Source organism: Pempheris klunzingeri, chromosome 2, assembly GCF_042242105.1.
Source record: "Pempheris klunzingeri isolate RE-2024b chromosome 2, fPemKlu1.hap1, whole genome shotgun sequence".
Taxonomy (NCBI): domain Eukaryota; kingdom Metazoa; phylum Chordata; class Actinopteri; order Acropomatiformes; family Pempheridae; genus Pempheris; species Pempheris klunzingeri.
Window position 1 is genome coordinate 7,784,906 of NC_092013.1, and position 16,952 is coordinate 7,801,857.

The 16,952-nt window shown below is 40.2% G+C and overlaps 2 protein-coding genes across 3 annotated transcripts; one reads left to right on the forward strand and one right to left on the reverse strand.

Moving 5' to 3' along the window:
* Positions 1-2,961: 2,961 nt before the first annotated feature.
* On the reverse strand, positions 2,962-10,139 carry LOC139218760 (trypsin). The gene is made up of 5 exons (XM_070850442.1): positions 10,082-10,139; positions 8,538-8,697; positions 6,487-6,628; positions 5,246-5,512; positions 2,962-3,132 (listed from the first exon to the last, which is right to left on the reverse strand). Exons 1-5 carry the CDS (start codon positions 10,137-10,139, stop codon positions 2,962-2,964), a joined length of 798 nt encoding a protein of 265 aa, XP_070706543.1.
* A 3,903-nt stretch (positions 10,140-14,042) lies between these two features.
* Positions 14,043-16,841, forward strand: LOC139210997 (serine protease 1-like). Of its 2 annotated transcripts, none has more exons than XM_070841235.1 (5): positions 14,043-14,109; positions 14,230-14,380; positions 14,514-14,655; positions 15,833-16,090; positions 16,692-16,841. In XM_070841235.1, the coding sequence occupies exons 1-5, from the start codon at positions 14,043-14,045 to the stop codon at positions 16,839-16,841; spliced, it is 768 nt and encodes a 255-aa protein (XP_070697336.1). The 2 variants fall into 2 exon arrangements, with proteins under 2 accessions (XP_070697336.1, XP_070697344.1); XM_070841243.1 differs by having other exon boundaries at positions 14,043-14,103.
* Positions 16,842-16,952: the final 111 nt, after the last annotated feature.

The window sequence follows — 16,952 nt, forward strand, 5'->3', positions numbered from 1 at the left end:
TGTATAGCTCGTCGCCAAGCTTGAAGTCGGCCGTCTATAACAAACAAAAGAGGGGGGGGGCAATGCTATCTCCTGACACGATCTAGCCCTTTCTGTTTACCCCGAAGACACGTGTCTGTCTCCGAAGGTACGCAACAGAAATAACAGTAAATCAAAATGTCCTCAGTTTCCCCGCTCGTGGAGCTTCGGCAACATTATTCAAAATTTCCAGAGGTTTCGTCTCTGCGCGTATTGCTTTGGAAATGGAGGCGCACGTACAATAGTGCCGTGCAGCGCCCGCTGGTTTCGAGCGGCTGAACCCGTCGCACGGAAAATCTGAGGAAGAAATGCAAATTGAGGAGCGATGCAAAACACGGATCCCGGGGAGACCTGGCGAGGGAGCTGCACGGGGGTTTTCTGGTGCAGCCCAAAGAAGATTCCAGTTGGAGTCGTGGTGCACTAATGCTCCACTCTCCGGGATCTAGATGCAATCAAACAAACGGCGATTTTATATTCAAAGATGGCACATAAACGTGCGCCAGTACAGATCTTTGTGGAGACGTCCTTTACGCGCCACCACTCGACGAGTTACAGACGTCTAATCTTCCAGCCTGTATAACAATATTACAAATTCGTTGATTTATTTGATTGGGGCGACGTTGTGCACGTCGTGTGTCCAACGAGTCAGAGCTCACCAGAGGATGGCAGTGTTTTCATAGGCTGAGATGTGACTTTTGGCCCCATGGCGCACTTCCAGCTCCATACTGAGGGCCTTCACTGTTTGCACGCATTTTCACCACAATTTCTAGACAACTATAACATCACTGTGGAGGGGTTGAATGGGGGTTGAACAAAGCACATGTGGGGACACTCAGGAAGCCGTTTTATTGAATTATCTGGACATTTGCTGAGTAAGCGATAATCCATGATACAGATTTGGTGATGATCCAGGTCTTACTGAGTATTTTGTCCAGATATTTTCTTAAAAATTATCTGTAGTTGGCCTCCCAAATACAATAACGCCCACACGCACAACATCAAACATTTTGCTGTTTGTTATCACACTGGGTTTAAAGTTAGAAGATCAGAAGATGGTATGAAATGTGGTTTGTTTTGTTAAATACAACCCCCCTGGGACTGTCTTTAGGTTGAAACCAGTTCTTATTGGGTTTACCACCCACTGCAGTCTGCAGTGTTTACATAAATGTGAACAGCAGCACAGATGGATCCAACACAACAGATTGACAGTTCAGGATACGGAGTGATGGACAGGTATTAAATCTGAACATAGACTATCCTTTCTCATAGGAACTTCAAATATCATTACGTAGACAATGAAATGAAAGGTGATATCAGAGCGTGCAGCAGAACTAACTTTAATATGCCGTCAGCTATTCATGGAAGAGGTGCAGCCGTGACACACCTACCCCCCTGGGACTTAGAAGCTATGATTTTATCAGTGGCTCACCTTTCATATCAGAACATCTCAATTATAACTCTTATTATAACTCAGTTTCACAGATGTTGTCTCACAACATGTGGCTATGTTGTCATTAGAAAGGGTTTTTGTATTGATTTCATTCATCAGTAACCTACCCATAAAGAATACCAGGCATGCAAACAGGAATATTAACTTTTCATGTATTATTTTTACCCAAACAATTGGCTGTAAAACAAATAAGTCAGAACACAAAAAGCCCATGATGATTACTTGGCATGAGACTATCATGCCAAGTAATCATCATGGGCTCAGAGGCGGAACCGAATTATAGTGTCAATTACATAGGAAAGAAAAAAAGAGAAAAAGTAGGCAAGAGATAGAAAATGAGAAGCGATATGGTGAAAAAATGGAACTAAAACAGACACATATCTACAGTCAGTATCATCCACAACAACTAAAAAGGCCACATGAGCATAACAAATGACCCACAGCAGCCACAAGTGACAAGTGAATTACTGGATGATGCTAAAATTTACTGTAACTGTAGAACAAGTGGAGAAAAGTCACAAAGACGATGAACTGACTCAGTAAAGTCAGTTACACAGAAATGATCTATCTAATGTTTGCTAACATCAGCCACCATAAGCTACTCGGCACACCAGACCAAGTAAACCCCCCTGGTGTATTTAGTTGAGCAGGGATACATTTAATTCCTTATGAAGTTAACTTATCATCTATAATATCCAAAATGCCTGCTGTATTACCTGACACTGGCTTGACTAATGTCATGCTGGTGCTGGTTCAAAGCTTGTGAAAACTTTCTTTTAATATTCAGCTGATTAGTGAGAAACAAACAAATTTGATGTCTGGAAAAAAAACATTCTTTTGTGTGTAAGCAGTATAATACTCCAATTTTCTTCATCAGGCCTGCACAGCTGTGGTTTGATCAGAAATCAGTGACAGCAGTCTGGCAAAAAAAAGAAACCAACAAAAAAACAGGTGACTTCATAAACTATCATCAGATTGCGACTGAAACGTCTCCAAATCCTGATTGTTGCATGGAAGTTGGTGGCATCACCTTTATCCAACCAGGTCTGACATCACCAAAACTGTTCTGACTTTTGCAGAAAATGTTGTGCTCATGTTTGGCCTCGCTGCTCAAAGTAAGAAAAATGACTTTAAGATGCACAGATGCATCAATTTCACAAATTTGAAAAAAAAAAAAAAAAAAGGCAAACTCAACTCACTGAACTCTGACACAAATCCACACACTCTCTAAGTTTGAATATTTATTGCCATGAAAGGTTTTTTTTTATGGACTTATGGACTTTACAAGGCTGTAGGCTTATAAAGTGCCTTCTGTATTGGATCTGAGACACAAGACACATCACATTACATTGGCGTTAACAGAATAATCAGAGCTGTGCATGTTTGTTTACACAACCACCTTTGTCCCATGCCAGCACAAACATTTTCAGGGGAATGAAAGATTCAGACATAAAATGGTCGCTTTCATTATCTTAATTCTATCATTATCTTCATCAGTATTTTGTGCAGCGTTGGTACGACCGGTAGATGGTTTGGTCGATCCATCTGCGGAATTTGGACACGGCCGTGTAGACTCCTGGAAACTTAGCATCACCGCAGCCGTTGCCCCAGGAGACCACACCATACACACGCCCCCCACACACCAGCGGCCCCCCAGAGTCTCCCTGCAAAGACAAAACCACACCCTCCATCAGTTGTCATGTCACAATGTTCCTCGTGGAAAAAACTAATTATCTGAGTTTCTCATAGTTTACTGGAAAGTCGTTTTAATGTCCTCGGCTGCAGTTACAGGATACACTCAGTCATACAAAGAGTCGGAGCGGCGGGGCCTCTTAGGCGACAGTTTCAAGAAGCATTTTCTTCTCCTGTTTCTCACATGTTCCAGCCAACTTAGGTCAAGTCTTTATTGTTAATTAAGCAAGACACTACAACACTGTTATAGTCATAACAGTCCAATAGTCAGTTTGAACTTAAATCACAAGATGTGGCTTTAACAGAGAGGAACGTCATGTTTCCACATTAGGTGCTGTGAAAAATCACTGTAAAATCAGACCATTACTTCACAAAAAAGAACATCTTAATTTATGTTTTCACATGTAAAATAGACATATTACACCTAAGAAGTAAACCTTTCATATACAAAATGTTAGAAAATGACACGTGCCTTCATCCTGTGAATTTTATAATATGTGAAATGTTGTTTCATGTGTAAAATGTGATAAATCACATTGGTGTATATGTGGATTTATCACATTTTGAACCCTTAATTTTTAACAAAAAGCATTGAGGCTTTTTCATCTCGAGCGCTTCACATGTAAAATCTCCTGAACTCACGTGTGCCTGCATGTGAGTTCATCACATGTGAAAGATGTTCCACATTTGATAGAGATGTGATCAAGTCATATGTGTCCCAGGGAATTTTTACACACACAAAAAAATGACCTACAGAGATGTGAGAAACAAAACTGTGTTTTCACAAAATGGTTGGATTCACCAAACCAGAATCTTTTGCTGCCACTTGGAAATGCCAACACACTAAAGTTGCCTGCTGCAGGGTTAAATATAGCACATTTTAATTAGTCATTCAGCTCTTTACCTAAGGCAAAATATAGCCTACTGGTATATCACACATTGAATTTCATGTAATTTTCTTCTCACATCAAATGTTGGGGCAGAAATTCTTTCATGATATAAATTACCAAATCGGAGCACGCTGTTTGTCTACATGCTTCAAAATTACAGCAAGGTTTTCAGTCCTGATGCTATTTCAGGGTCGCTTTTCAATCTCCTCTATCATAACTAAAACAATTCCTGAAGGTGGACTGCCATGTCTGCTTAATAAAAGCTTGTAGCTGAACCAACACTGACATTATGAACTGTTTCCTCGTACCGTCAGGGGGACGAGCTTCCCAAATCTGTGTTACTGTTTAGTTTAATGTGAGTTGATGAAAAGAGGATGACCCAGTGCAATGTGATACACACTGTGGGAACCAAGGCCTGTACCTCGGAGAATTTATCATTTCAAAATGGATTTAATGGTTTTTCAAAGATCAAATGATCATGTTTGTCACAATGGGGCAGATTGGACAGTCATTAATGTGCAACACCCACTTACCTCACAGCTGAAAGTGTTCAGAATTAACTGCTCAACACCAGTAAATGTACAGTGGGGCAAAAAAGTATTTAGTCAGCCACCAATTGTGCAAGTTCTCCCACTTAAAAAGATGAGAGCGGCCTGTAATTTTCATCATAGGTACACTTCAACTATGAGAGACAGAATGGGGGGAAAGAATCCAGGAAATCACATTGTAGGATTTTTAATGAATTAATTGGTAAATTCCTCGGTAAAATAAGTATTTGGTCACCTACAAACAAGCAAGATTTCTGGCTCTCACAGACCTGTAACTTCTTCTTTGTATCGTGAGATTTTGAGTGAAAACCTCCTTCCATCAGCAAGGGCATTGAAGATGAAACGTGGCTGGGTCTTTCAGCATGACAATGATCCCAAACACACCGCCGTTTGACCTCTGTCATTGCCAACAAAGGGTATATAACAAAGTATTGAGATGAACCACCATAATTTGCAAATAAATTCTTTAAAAATCAGACAATGTGATTTTCTGGGGTTTTTTTTTCTCATTTTGTCTCTCATAGTTGAGGTATACCTATGATGAAAATTACAGGCCTCTCTCATCTTTTTAAGTGGGAGAACTTGCACAATTGGTGGCTGACTAAATACTTTTTTGCCTCACTGTAGGTATAATTTGTCTTGTGTACCTTGCATGCATCTTTTCCACCAGTTCTGTATCCAGCACAGATCATGTTGGCTGTGATGTTTCCGTTAAAGGACTCGCTGCTGTTACACCTGGCAGTTGAAACAATGGGCACGGTGACCGTCCTCAGGGTGAAAGGGGCCTGGCTTCCCCCCAGACTGTTGTAGCCCCACCCAGACACCCGACACACCAAGCCCTCGACCACTCCTGTCCCCTGCCTGGGCAGAGGCGCCAGCGACACAAATTTGTTCAGCACCATGGGGGCTCGCAACTGGACACAAAACAAGAGTTTCTTGAATCTATCATGTCAAACATGAATATACAATAATATACAATATTATTTTGTTTTACTGATCACTATTTGTATATATTAGCAAAAGATCAATGAGAAAATCGTGTGTAGTGACAAACTAACAGAAAATTATTATCCAATCCTGCAGTCCCTCTCATCTCTGCAGTCTTTTATTCTATTTTTGTATTGTTTTGGATATACAGCCCGTAAACTCTGCTTTCATTGACCCTTCTTTCATTTTTCAGTCTCTCAAATCTCTGATAAGCCCACTGTACACTAGCTGCTCCGCTGCAAACAGCAGGTATGCAGAGTTAGTGACAAGCTGGTGTGGAAAGTGAGGAAGAATCTGAATGTTGCACAGGTGATTCTGTGCCGATGTGGTATTTATACTTTGTTCCAGTGCTCCCACATTGGCTAAAATAATGCAGATTTAAAGCACCATCTTTATTCTTTAAGCCACAAAGAATAAAAGGTGCCTCCCTCAGTGGCCATAGCTGGTTATTGGGATTTAGTTATTTAATAATATTATATAGTAATTATATAGGAATATAGTAATATTCCTCTAGATACTCTAAAAACGCTGAGTAACTGTTTAATTATCATTCACATACACCTACACAAAGGTGTGACAACACCAACAGTTTATCATACAATCAGAAAGTGTTGTTTTCTTTGCGTTTATCCTGTTTCAAACTTTCACACAATAAGTGATAAGAGCTGAGAAAGAAAATTATTAATCAGAGAACATATCATCATGATCATCATCATAAATAGGTGAAACATTTTAATAAAAGACAAAACTGTTTTTGCAAAATCTTCTCAAGGACAAAATACATCTAAAATGTAATATAACAATAGGCATTAATTAATACATTTTAAAAGCTGTGGTCTACATCTGTGAAATTTGAAGACCATTGCTTTGTGGCTAAATCTGTGCACTGTGTCTGCGCTACCTTAATGAGCATGATGTCAGCGTTGTTGGTGCTCCTGTTGTAGAGGGGATGGGTGACCAGCTTGTGGGGCTTAGCGTACTGCTCAGTGCCCTCAAAGTTATTTACGATGTAGTCGCCTGCCACTATCATCATGTGCTCTGCCCTAAAAGACAGGGCAGTTCCACTTTACATCACATTCATCAACAAATATAGCACTAAATATATAATGGCCTTGGGAGGTGATCAGTACTGACCACCTCCAAAGTGAGACAGAGGAGAAAAAATCATTATTTTCAACACCATTAGTTGGAGACATCATGATCATGATTTATTGGCCTGTCATTTTATACTTGTGAGTACATTTTTAGTATAGTTGAACTGAAAGGCACACCAATAGGCAGGGAAGGTGGGAGTGACTTGAACTGATATACATGACAAATCATGAGCCGGATTCAAAGTCACAGCGCAGAGTGAGCACACAGGCCGCCATGAAGCCAGAAGTGTTTGTCTGCCAGGGAACAATGGCTTACTGTGCAGAGAGGACTAGGACAGTATAACAGAAATACAGCCAGTTTCCTGGATCCAGACAAGATCACACTTCACACACACACACACACACACACACACACACACACTCACTGATGATGTGACAAGGTCAGTCGACTCGACAGCATGTGTGTGTGCTGTTTAACTCCCCATTCATCTGTATACAGGTTTACTTTGCGTCATGATCTGGCGGCTTGGTTTTGACGTTACCTGCCTGTAGCAGAATGGATGCTTGCTTTTAGACATCTGTTGGGACCATCTGCTCACAACATAAAATCATGCCAAGTTAGCTTCTACACAGTGACTTCTACAGAGTCCGCTGAAAGAATGCCAGGAGGATGTCATTGCCTGTCCAAGTGTTTCAGAAACAGTTTGATCTTTACCTTGAGCAGTAAAGTTCAAACGCAACTGCCAGGTCACGTTTTAGATTTATGAGGGAAGAGGTGTTTAAAGGCAATCCAGTAAGGAGGCAGAAAAACAGCTTTGATTCTTTATTGACTTTTCCTTTAGCCAAATAGCTTTGGGTTAATAAAACCAAATGTTGTAGACCAAAATTAACAGTCTATAGCTTTCGGACATCACGCTGTACAATACGATACTTTCCAGCATAACATAGCCAGTAATTCAGTAATTTGCTGAATCACTGACTGGCTTTGCAGGTATTTGGTCATAAAACAACTATTGGACAAAGAAACTTGATGATATCTCTAAATGGAAACGTAAGTGATCACTCAAGTCAGGTGTCATCATCTAAGGGAACACGAATGTCTGCGCCGAATTTATGACAATGAGACTGTATTTAAAGATGGGCGTCTCCCACTGAACAAAAATAAAGCCAAAATATCACAAATACAGGCACCACCATCTTGTGCTGGTGACATAATTTGGAGTCCATGCAGCAGGGTTTGGTGCCGAAGTCGTGGTATAAAGCTCCCACCCACTCAGAGTTAGCTGTCAATTATGACATCACACTACCTTTTTTTTATAGCATCAAATAACTAATGAAAACCATACATGTTAACATACATCAGCATAATAAATACTACCTAAAACTGCGAAAAAATTGTTTGCAGTTTGATTTCTTTAGTTTGTCTTCATCTCTTCTGCTAACAAGGAAGGGGGCGGAGTTTATGACCTATACTGTAGCCAGCCACTAGTGCAGATCAGTATGATTTCGAGCAGTCCTGTTGTTCATCTTTATATACAGCCTAAGCTCAAAACCAAAGGCATCAGCCTAATGGTGGCTCAAGAGGAAAAGCCACTTGGTTACATCTGGGCACCATGAACATCTATACGTAACATCAAGCTAATCCCTCCAATAGTTGTTCTGATATATTTGAGACCAAAGTGGTGGACTGGCCTAACGACCGCCATCCATAGAATCATGCTAGCATAGCTAAAAAATATTAAACATAAAGAAGCATGTGAACTTTCCATCAACATGGAAGTCATGACAGTAACAAAAGAATCAAAAGTAAGTAAAAAGGATCGATAGCTTATTGATGGCAGCTATTGAACATTCTTACCCGATGTTACAATGCGCTGCGGTCAGCACCCAGTACCTGTGAACCAATGATCCACCACAGAAGTGTTGGCCCCTGGTGCTCTGCAGTGACACAATGTATTTGATGGAGTTTGGTGCAGCGGTGTGACCACCTACTATACGGCCCTGCATGAGCACATGGCCTGTATGTGAACAAAAACATTTACAGGTTAAGACGTGAAAAGCAGATTTAGAGTTGTGTAAGTTTATGTTAAGATTCGGAGTCATCCAGTTTGTTGGATATCCAGAAAGGATAAGTCAAAGAAAACAGGACTTGCTTGAAGACTCTGAACCAAAAAGCTTCTTTGGTTCTGACTGGCTGGTGGAAGGTGACAGTTGTTTGAGTTGTTCCAAGTCAGTGCTCATAAAGCTGATGAAGTGTGGATGTTAAAACCACTTACTTTCCCCTACTTACAGAGAAACGTGGCACAACTTCAAAAACCGAAATGGTTCCTTCATGCTTTCAGCTAAACTACAAAAACATCTTGCATATATAGTAACAGCTCCCCAGGTGTGGATATCAATCACGCTTAAAAAGTCATAGTATTTATAAAACATGGATAGCCGTCAGTGAACAAAAGAGAAACATAAAGAGTGAAGCCATACTAATCCCCCCTTCAAGTCCATTGACTGGTCCTAACAATAGTGGTTTTCTGTCACCTGTGAGGCCACTGCGTAATGAAGGTAATCCAATATAACCTGACCTTCTAGTGTCGCCACCTCACTCTGGGCTCTGAAACATTAGAGTGGGGGCTCTCCCTGCCTGTCTTACGCAATAACTACTGTACATTGATCTCAGGGTGTGGAGACATGAGTACAGACTATTTCCTGGGAATATCCATATTCCTTATTCTAACCATGTGTGGAAAAATATTTGAATTTTTTATGAATACCTTTGATGAGTAATTACAGACTAAACGGCTGACCCCATGAAGTTGAGGAAAGCAATTAAAGGGTTAGTTTGCTGAAATCTCGTTTGTTGAATCTGCACAAACACCAAAATATAAAAATACCAAGTAACCATTTTACAAGGGATTACGTGCCCGACCAGTTGCCAGCCAACCAGCATAGACAGCATAGATAGGAAGCTACTGCTCCCAGCGAAGACGTCCGGCAAATAACCTTCTATAAAATGCAGAATTGTTGTCTTTTTCTTGTTTTTTTGCAGAATAAACAATCAAGATTCATTTGTGAGATTTAAAGCTGGTGGTATGTAGATTTTGTTACTTTTGTACAGAGACAGACCAGCTTTTTACCTCTGTTTACAGTCTTTGTGCTAAGCTAGGCTAATTGGCTACTGGCTTCAGCTTAATATTTACTGAACACACACAAGAGTGGTATTGATCTTCTCATCTAACTCTCAGCAAAAAGACTAATATGCATATTTCCCAAAATATTACAATATTAACATTTTTTTTTTTTAAATGGCCACCTCTCTGACACTGATTGAATAAAAAGCTGTAGGACCATTAAGCCGCAACAGAATCCAACATTAAAACTGGACAAAACTGAAAAATATGTACTCACTGTGGACTGTCGTGAGGTCCAGTAGGACACAACATAAACACATGAGCAGGCTCATCATAGCTGTGAAGATTTCAGGCCGTTATCCTACACCATGCCAGCAGCTGAACCACAGCAGCCAGACAACCAGTGTCCTCTGCACCTGTCTGACAGCCCAGCCTTGTGCATCCACTCCTTTCTGGGAACAGTAGGAGTCAGTCACATCAACCTTTATCCTTGAGTTTCCTCTGGAAAAAAAAGGCTTTTAATTTCATCCTTCACCATGACATGCAGCACCAGCGTCCAACACTGTACCACTGATTGAGCAGGAAAGAGAGCAACAAAGTTCACCTTCAAAAACTGTCCAGCGCCCCCCTCCTGCCATCCCAGCACTATCACAACTCTTTCTCCTGACCCTCCTGACTTGTCGAAAGGCCTTACAATGTTGCCATGGCAACACAGGGTACTGTGCCGAGCAGGTTCATCTATACTGTATCAGCATGCTCAGTCTGTGTCATCATCCAGGCTTATCCGTGCTGAAATGTTTCAATAGCCTACTGTGTGTGTGTGTGTGTGTGTGTGTGTGTGTGCATGGCTTTGTTTTGTAGCTGTGGGGAGATTCACGTCTGAGTCAAGACAACACAGAGGTATTCTACGCAGCCGAGACGCACAAGAGTTCCTCTGTACGAGAGTGAATCATCAGTCATTATTGAATCTGTGTCTACGATGATAGTAACTCATTATCGTCAGCCTGATCATCATCATTATTATCATCACCATCATCAGCCTTCTGGCGAGTCAGCATCATCCACAGCATGGGAGGAGAATCTCGCCTGACCTCCTCTTGTCCCACATTTAGAGCGAGCTGAATAATTGATGTTTCACCCAGTAGAATGGCAGAGACGGCTTTGTGTGGCCTCCCACTGTCAGGTGTTTCCTGGACCAGCACTTACCCCACTTCACCGACAATTACCTTCAAATTCAAGGGTTTTATTCATATTTCATAAATACAGACAAAGTAAACGTGATGCATGCAAATATATTGGAAATACTGCAAACATTTAACTTCCAAGTTGGTCTTTGTAGTATGAAAACACTTTCTTTCACTAATGGTATGCAGATTCATGTGGTATTATTTGGTCAGCATAATTTATGCCACCACCCCGACACAATGGAGGTGAATGAAATTTAATTTCATAAATAAATCAATAAAACATGATTTTTTAAAGTGCTGCTTCAAACCTGTAGCTCCCATGGACGTCTGTGGATTATCCAGAGTAATGAGCATGTTTTTTCTGGAAAGACATGTTTCTAGCAGCCCAAAACCACCTGTTTAGACCTGCTTTTGTGTCGTTTTATTTACTTTTATTTCTATCTATACTTTATTCATTACTTTTATATTGTGTCTCCTTTATGTCTTGGTTTTAACGTCTATTGTGAAGCAGTTTGTGATGTCTGATGTAAACAAATGTTACTTACATATGGATTTTACCAGAGTTACATTTACAGTGAAGGTTTAGTTTGAAGTATTAGGAAATATGCAAATTTGCATTCTTGATCAGAGTTAGAAGAGAATATCGACACCGATCTCATATCTGTCCATTAACCACTGGCTGAGGGAAGTCACTGCTCCCAGACCAGAAATAATTAAAGCACTTCACATTTCATAAAACCACAACTAGTCATTTTTACATTAAAGTTTTTGTAAGAATTAAACAAACAAGATTAATACTTTTATCAGTAATCTTCAGAGATGCTGTAAAACAGATTTGTTTTAGTAATTTAGTTATAGTTAGTTTAGTTAAATTAGTAATTTTATATGATCTTAGTATTTGTCAGACATTTAATTTTCTGGATTAACAATAACAGACAATCCTGTATGGCTGTTTTATACACAACATCTGAACTGATTTTCCTGGAAATGTACTTTATCAAAATATGAAAAAGATTAATACATTGACATAAAGTTAAATATTGCTCCACTCCTATTTGGAGCTTTGAGTGATATTCAATTCACCTCAACTGTATTGAAGCAGAGCATTTATAGTTAGTTGAGCTCAAACTTTGACAAAACCAAGGTTTTGCGTGGTCAGATTTTTTATAAACAGGCAACTGAAACATACTGTGGCTTTGTCAGTTAAATTCTCAACACAATGTGAATATAGAGATTAAATTAAATTAAACAAATTGAGACATGTACAGTATTTTAATATCAAGACAAATACAAAAACAAATTTGTCTGCACTGACTTCATGTCAGTGACACGTGCTCTTCCCGGACTCACCACCAAACACGTCTGTACCACACTTGCAATTTTGTGCAAGGCATCTGCCTCGCTACCTCCCTCTCTCTATCATACACACACACACACACACACACACACACACATGTATATACACGCAAAGGCATCCTGTTTATCATCTCATCTCTTTGCACCCGAGGGAGAGCGACGCACACTATCCCATTTCACCCCAACAGTTGGAATGACACCTTGGGGACTATAGACTATATGGAGGCTATGAGTTAGAAATCAAACACCCCTGTGTGTGAGAACTAAAAAATGCTGGGAACCTAAACGAGAGTGACTGGAGAGATTGAAAAGCCTGGGTGAGGAGAGGTGCAGTGCATCCTTAACTTATCACAGTGAAGATAGACCAGGCTGTGACACTGATTTAACCCTATTTTCTTTTGGCCGTCTTATGCTGAGTCAACTTCAAAGGGAAATCAATATACAAAAGTAATGCTCAGTCGCTCCGACTCTTGATGAAACAGGATTTCTGCCAAAAAGTTCTTCCTTGTGGAAAATAAATACTGTTATGTCCTGCTACATCTCGGGTTGATAATGCACTAGAGGGCAAATATATTATTCTCAGACATCATATGAGCCTTTGTCCCTAACATCACTGGATACACCAACAACATGCCTGGAGAGTATATTCTATCATCTCTCTGGCTTGTTGGGTTTCATCTGTTTAAAGCCTCACTTTGTCTCCGCCATTGGACAATAGCCTGAATCTGTGAGAACAGAAGCCTTAGAAAGAGAAGCGTAATGAAAGAGAGAGCTGCTGTTTTTTTTTGTGTGTGCATCTGTTTTTTTCATGTACTAGGTCAAACATGCTGCTTTCTATGTGTGGGAGACACTTAGGTCTATGGCGTACAATGGTAGGGAACAATGCAAGTGACAGGCATGGTTTCAGTATAAAAGAGGCCTGAGAGTTCTCAAACTTTACTGTATGTCCTGGTATGAGAGCAGTGTGTGACAGCCAGTGTGCCAGTGTGTGGATGCGGGACTTGGACTGTTGACCCTCGATTCGGTGAGACAGCTTTGTATCAAACAGACTTTAGGTTGATACATATTGTTTTTGTGTATATGTGTATTCATGTCTTGTTGTTGATTAACACATTTCGGAATGAGTGTGAGGAAGCAATGCAAAGTCTTCCCTTGCTGTTCCTCCTTAACTTCTAACTATACAGTGTAATTATAAAAACAACAACTGAACAAAGATGTACTTAGTGGTAGACATTCATGTCTCAATGCAAAGTAAGTGTCAAGACATTATGCTTAAATACTACAAGAGAACGGCCTCTTCTATATCTATTTGTATCAATCCTGTATTATCAGCCACCACAACCAAAAGCTGCAAAGTCATGAACCATTTCTGGACATTTTATGTGCAATAAAATTTGAACCCACAGTACTGATTTGTCCTGCTGGCCTACAGGAGAAAAGCTTCAGCGGTGCAGAGGTGAATAAATGTATGCTGGTAAACATAATTTAGACATTTAGTGCTTTTGGTAATTATGGTTGATGGTGCAAGATATCATCAAACAAAGTGATTATATTCCCCTTTTAATAGAAGTGCATAATTAAGCACAATATCATTAAAAAAGTGAGGCAAGCCAATGCCTTTCCTTCATTTTGATGACTTTATGGCCTGTGATACTGACCCCCTCTATTCTTTCTTTCTTTTTAGTGGCTGCTAAGATGAACCTGGCTCCGTCCAATCACCTCTCACTGCTCCTTCTGCTTTATGTAAACTTGATAGGTGAGAACACATTTGCAACTCTACCAAACTAAAAACTAGCGATGAGCTTATTTCATGGCAGAAAACAGAAAGATATTTCTTCCATGACTTCAGTCTTTCGTGTCTGATCCCCTCCTCGGATCTCAGGTGTGTACGGGGGGAGAATCATCGGGGGTGCAGAGGCACAACCCTACTCCATCAAGTATCAGGCCTCCCTCCTGTTCAGGAACTACCACTTCTGTGGAGGCACCCTCGTCCATCCGCAGTGGGTGGTGTCTGCTGCCCACTGCTGGAGACCGTAAGTTACTGCAGTTTTACACCTGTGGCACCCACACAGAGGGCCAGATGTACTGAACACCCATGACAGCACTGTAGGTCACGAATAGGCACCTTAAGAAACAGGTCCTCTGCCTTCTACTGTGCTTTTTTAGGAGTCCCATGATCCAAGTGGTCCTGGGTGACCACAACATCTTCGAGGTGGATGGCTTTGAGCAGAGGTTCAATGTCTCCTTAGTCATCAGGCACTACCAGTACCAACACTGGACGTTTGACAATGATATCATGCTGCTTAAGGTAAGGGATGACTGTGGAATATGGCTGTGATACAGATCTGAATTTGTTACTGATCAGGATCAGAGTTCAAACTGATTTCAGGTTACTGATTGACATCAGTAAGTCAGTGATCTATAACACAATTCTGAGGCAGACTATAGAGAAAAATGCTATTATGTATATAGCAAAGTGTTTATATATAGCTGTGCTAATATTTACATCTGATGTTTGGTCTGTCATGTTCTGCGTCTCAAGGGACACTTCTCACAGATGTGTCATTTTATGGGAAACCAGATGCAATTCATAAAATTTAAATGTTTCATGAGTTGAGCCTTATATTGTCAATGCTTACTAATTGGAACAAAAATAAGTAAATTCAACTCAAACTGGCACTCTAGCTATTTAGTATATAATTTCCATGAAGTTGGGGTACTCACAAGCGACACATTTTTAAAAGAGTGGTCAAAATTAATACAGCAGAGGCCAACATATTCTGGCACTTAGTCCTTAGTGCTGCTTAAATTACAAAAAAAACTAGTAAATAAATAGTATCTTTTGTAAACGTCCACATATTTCAAATCCCCAGGTTTGAAATGCAGGTTTTCTGATATAGATTTGTAGTCTCTGACCGTCAAATGTGGAAGAAGTATTCAGATCCTTTACTAGTAAAAGAACCAATACAAGGTAGAAAAGGTACTGGTCAGAAGAAGTAGTCCTGGATTCCAGATCTTACTTCAGTAAATGTACAGAAATGTTGGTATTATCAAAGTATCAAAGTAAAAGTACTCATTGTGCAGAATAGCCCCAGTCAATTTAAAAACTGTACTTTGCAGGGCAGTGCCAATATATTTTACATTTACATTTAAAATGGAGAAGAAAAAGAGCACATTTTGAAACAAGGCAGGCAGCAATACTAGAATTATGAAAAGTTCATTGTATAAATTCTAAAATTGTTATTATTATCCGTTTCTTCCTTTATTTGTTCTTGTTTTATTGATTGTATTTTTTCCTAGTGTTTTTATTCTATTTTTACAAGTCACCAATCAATAACGCAGACATCAGAGTGGGTCTTTAACAGAACAATAACTCTTTTTACTTACACTGTAGATGTTTGTACTGTGGATAGAAAATATACAATGCTACCTTCAGTGTTAGGTTTTATGTTGATTGACTGAAGGATATGCTCTCTGTGGGTCAGTTGGACCGTCCAGCTGTCATCAATGCCAAGGTGGAACCGGCCTCTTTGCCAGACGTGAACTCGCCGCCGCTTGCCGAACTTGCCCGGTGCACAGTCAGTGGCTGGGGTGTGACCTGGCTCAACAGCTACAGCCTATCACCTGTACTGAGGTCTGTGGATGTGGACATCTTCTCCAACTGCTGGTACTACTACTACTTCAGGATTACAGAGAACATGATCTGTGCTGGCTCTCTCTATGGTGGGAAAGATTCCTGTCAGGTGAGGCACAAGCTCGTGTGTGCAAGTTCTTGTACATGTTACATGGTGAGGACTGCAACTAATTTTTACCTAACAGAGTGGGGACATTTTTAGGAAATTAGGACATTTTGGACAGTCCTCACAAATCCAATGGACTGTTTTCCGGTTAAGACCTGGTTTTAAGGACAAGGTTAGAATTAGGTTAAGGGCAAGGGACTGAGGACTGTATTATGTTGTATGTTTGAAAAGTGGAGATTTCCTTTGAATCTCATGGGAATGATAACCAAACACGTCCAGGTAAAAGATTAAAACATGATGGCAGATGCTGTAAAACAAAAAATTACGTAATCTCGTATGTAATTACGAGCCTAATGTAACATAAAACATTATTGGGCAATTATAATGAGTCACTTTGGAGCAGAGGTTGCCACAGGATTACTGAAACTTGTTATTGGTGTAAATGCTTGCAACATTCACAACAACAACAGCAATTTACTAAGAAAACAAACAGATATTTTCAGTTATGATCAGTTGGGAACCACAAAATTCTTATTTATCATCTGTCAAGCTGTTATTTTGCATTAAATGCGTCACACTTGAGACTGTTTACTTTTATCCTCAGGGTGACTCAGGAGGACCTCTTGTCTGCAACGGTAAATTTGAGGGCATCGTCTCTTGGGGCATCGGCTGCGCCTATTCCTACTACCCTGGCGTCTACACCAAGATCAGAAATTACCTTGGATGGATCAGCTGGGTCACCCAGAACAGCTAATGACACTCAGAGATAACAAGCTCACTTTAAACTCTACTGTGACAAAGATTTGGATTGATTCCTAATGGACCCAAAGGCATTATTAGATATATTTTGTTGTCTTTTATACAA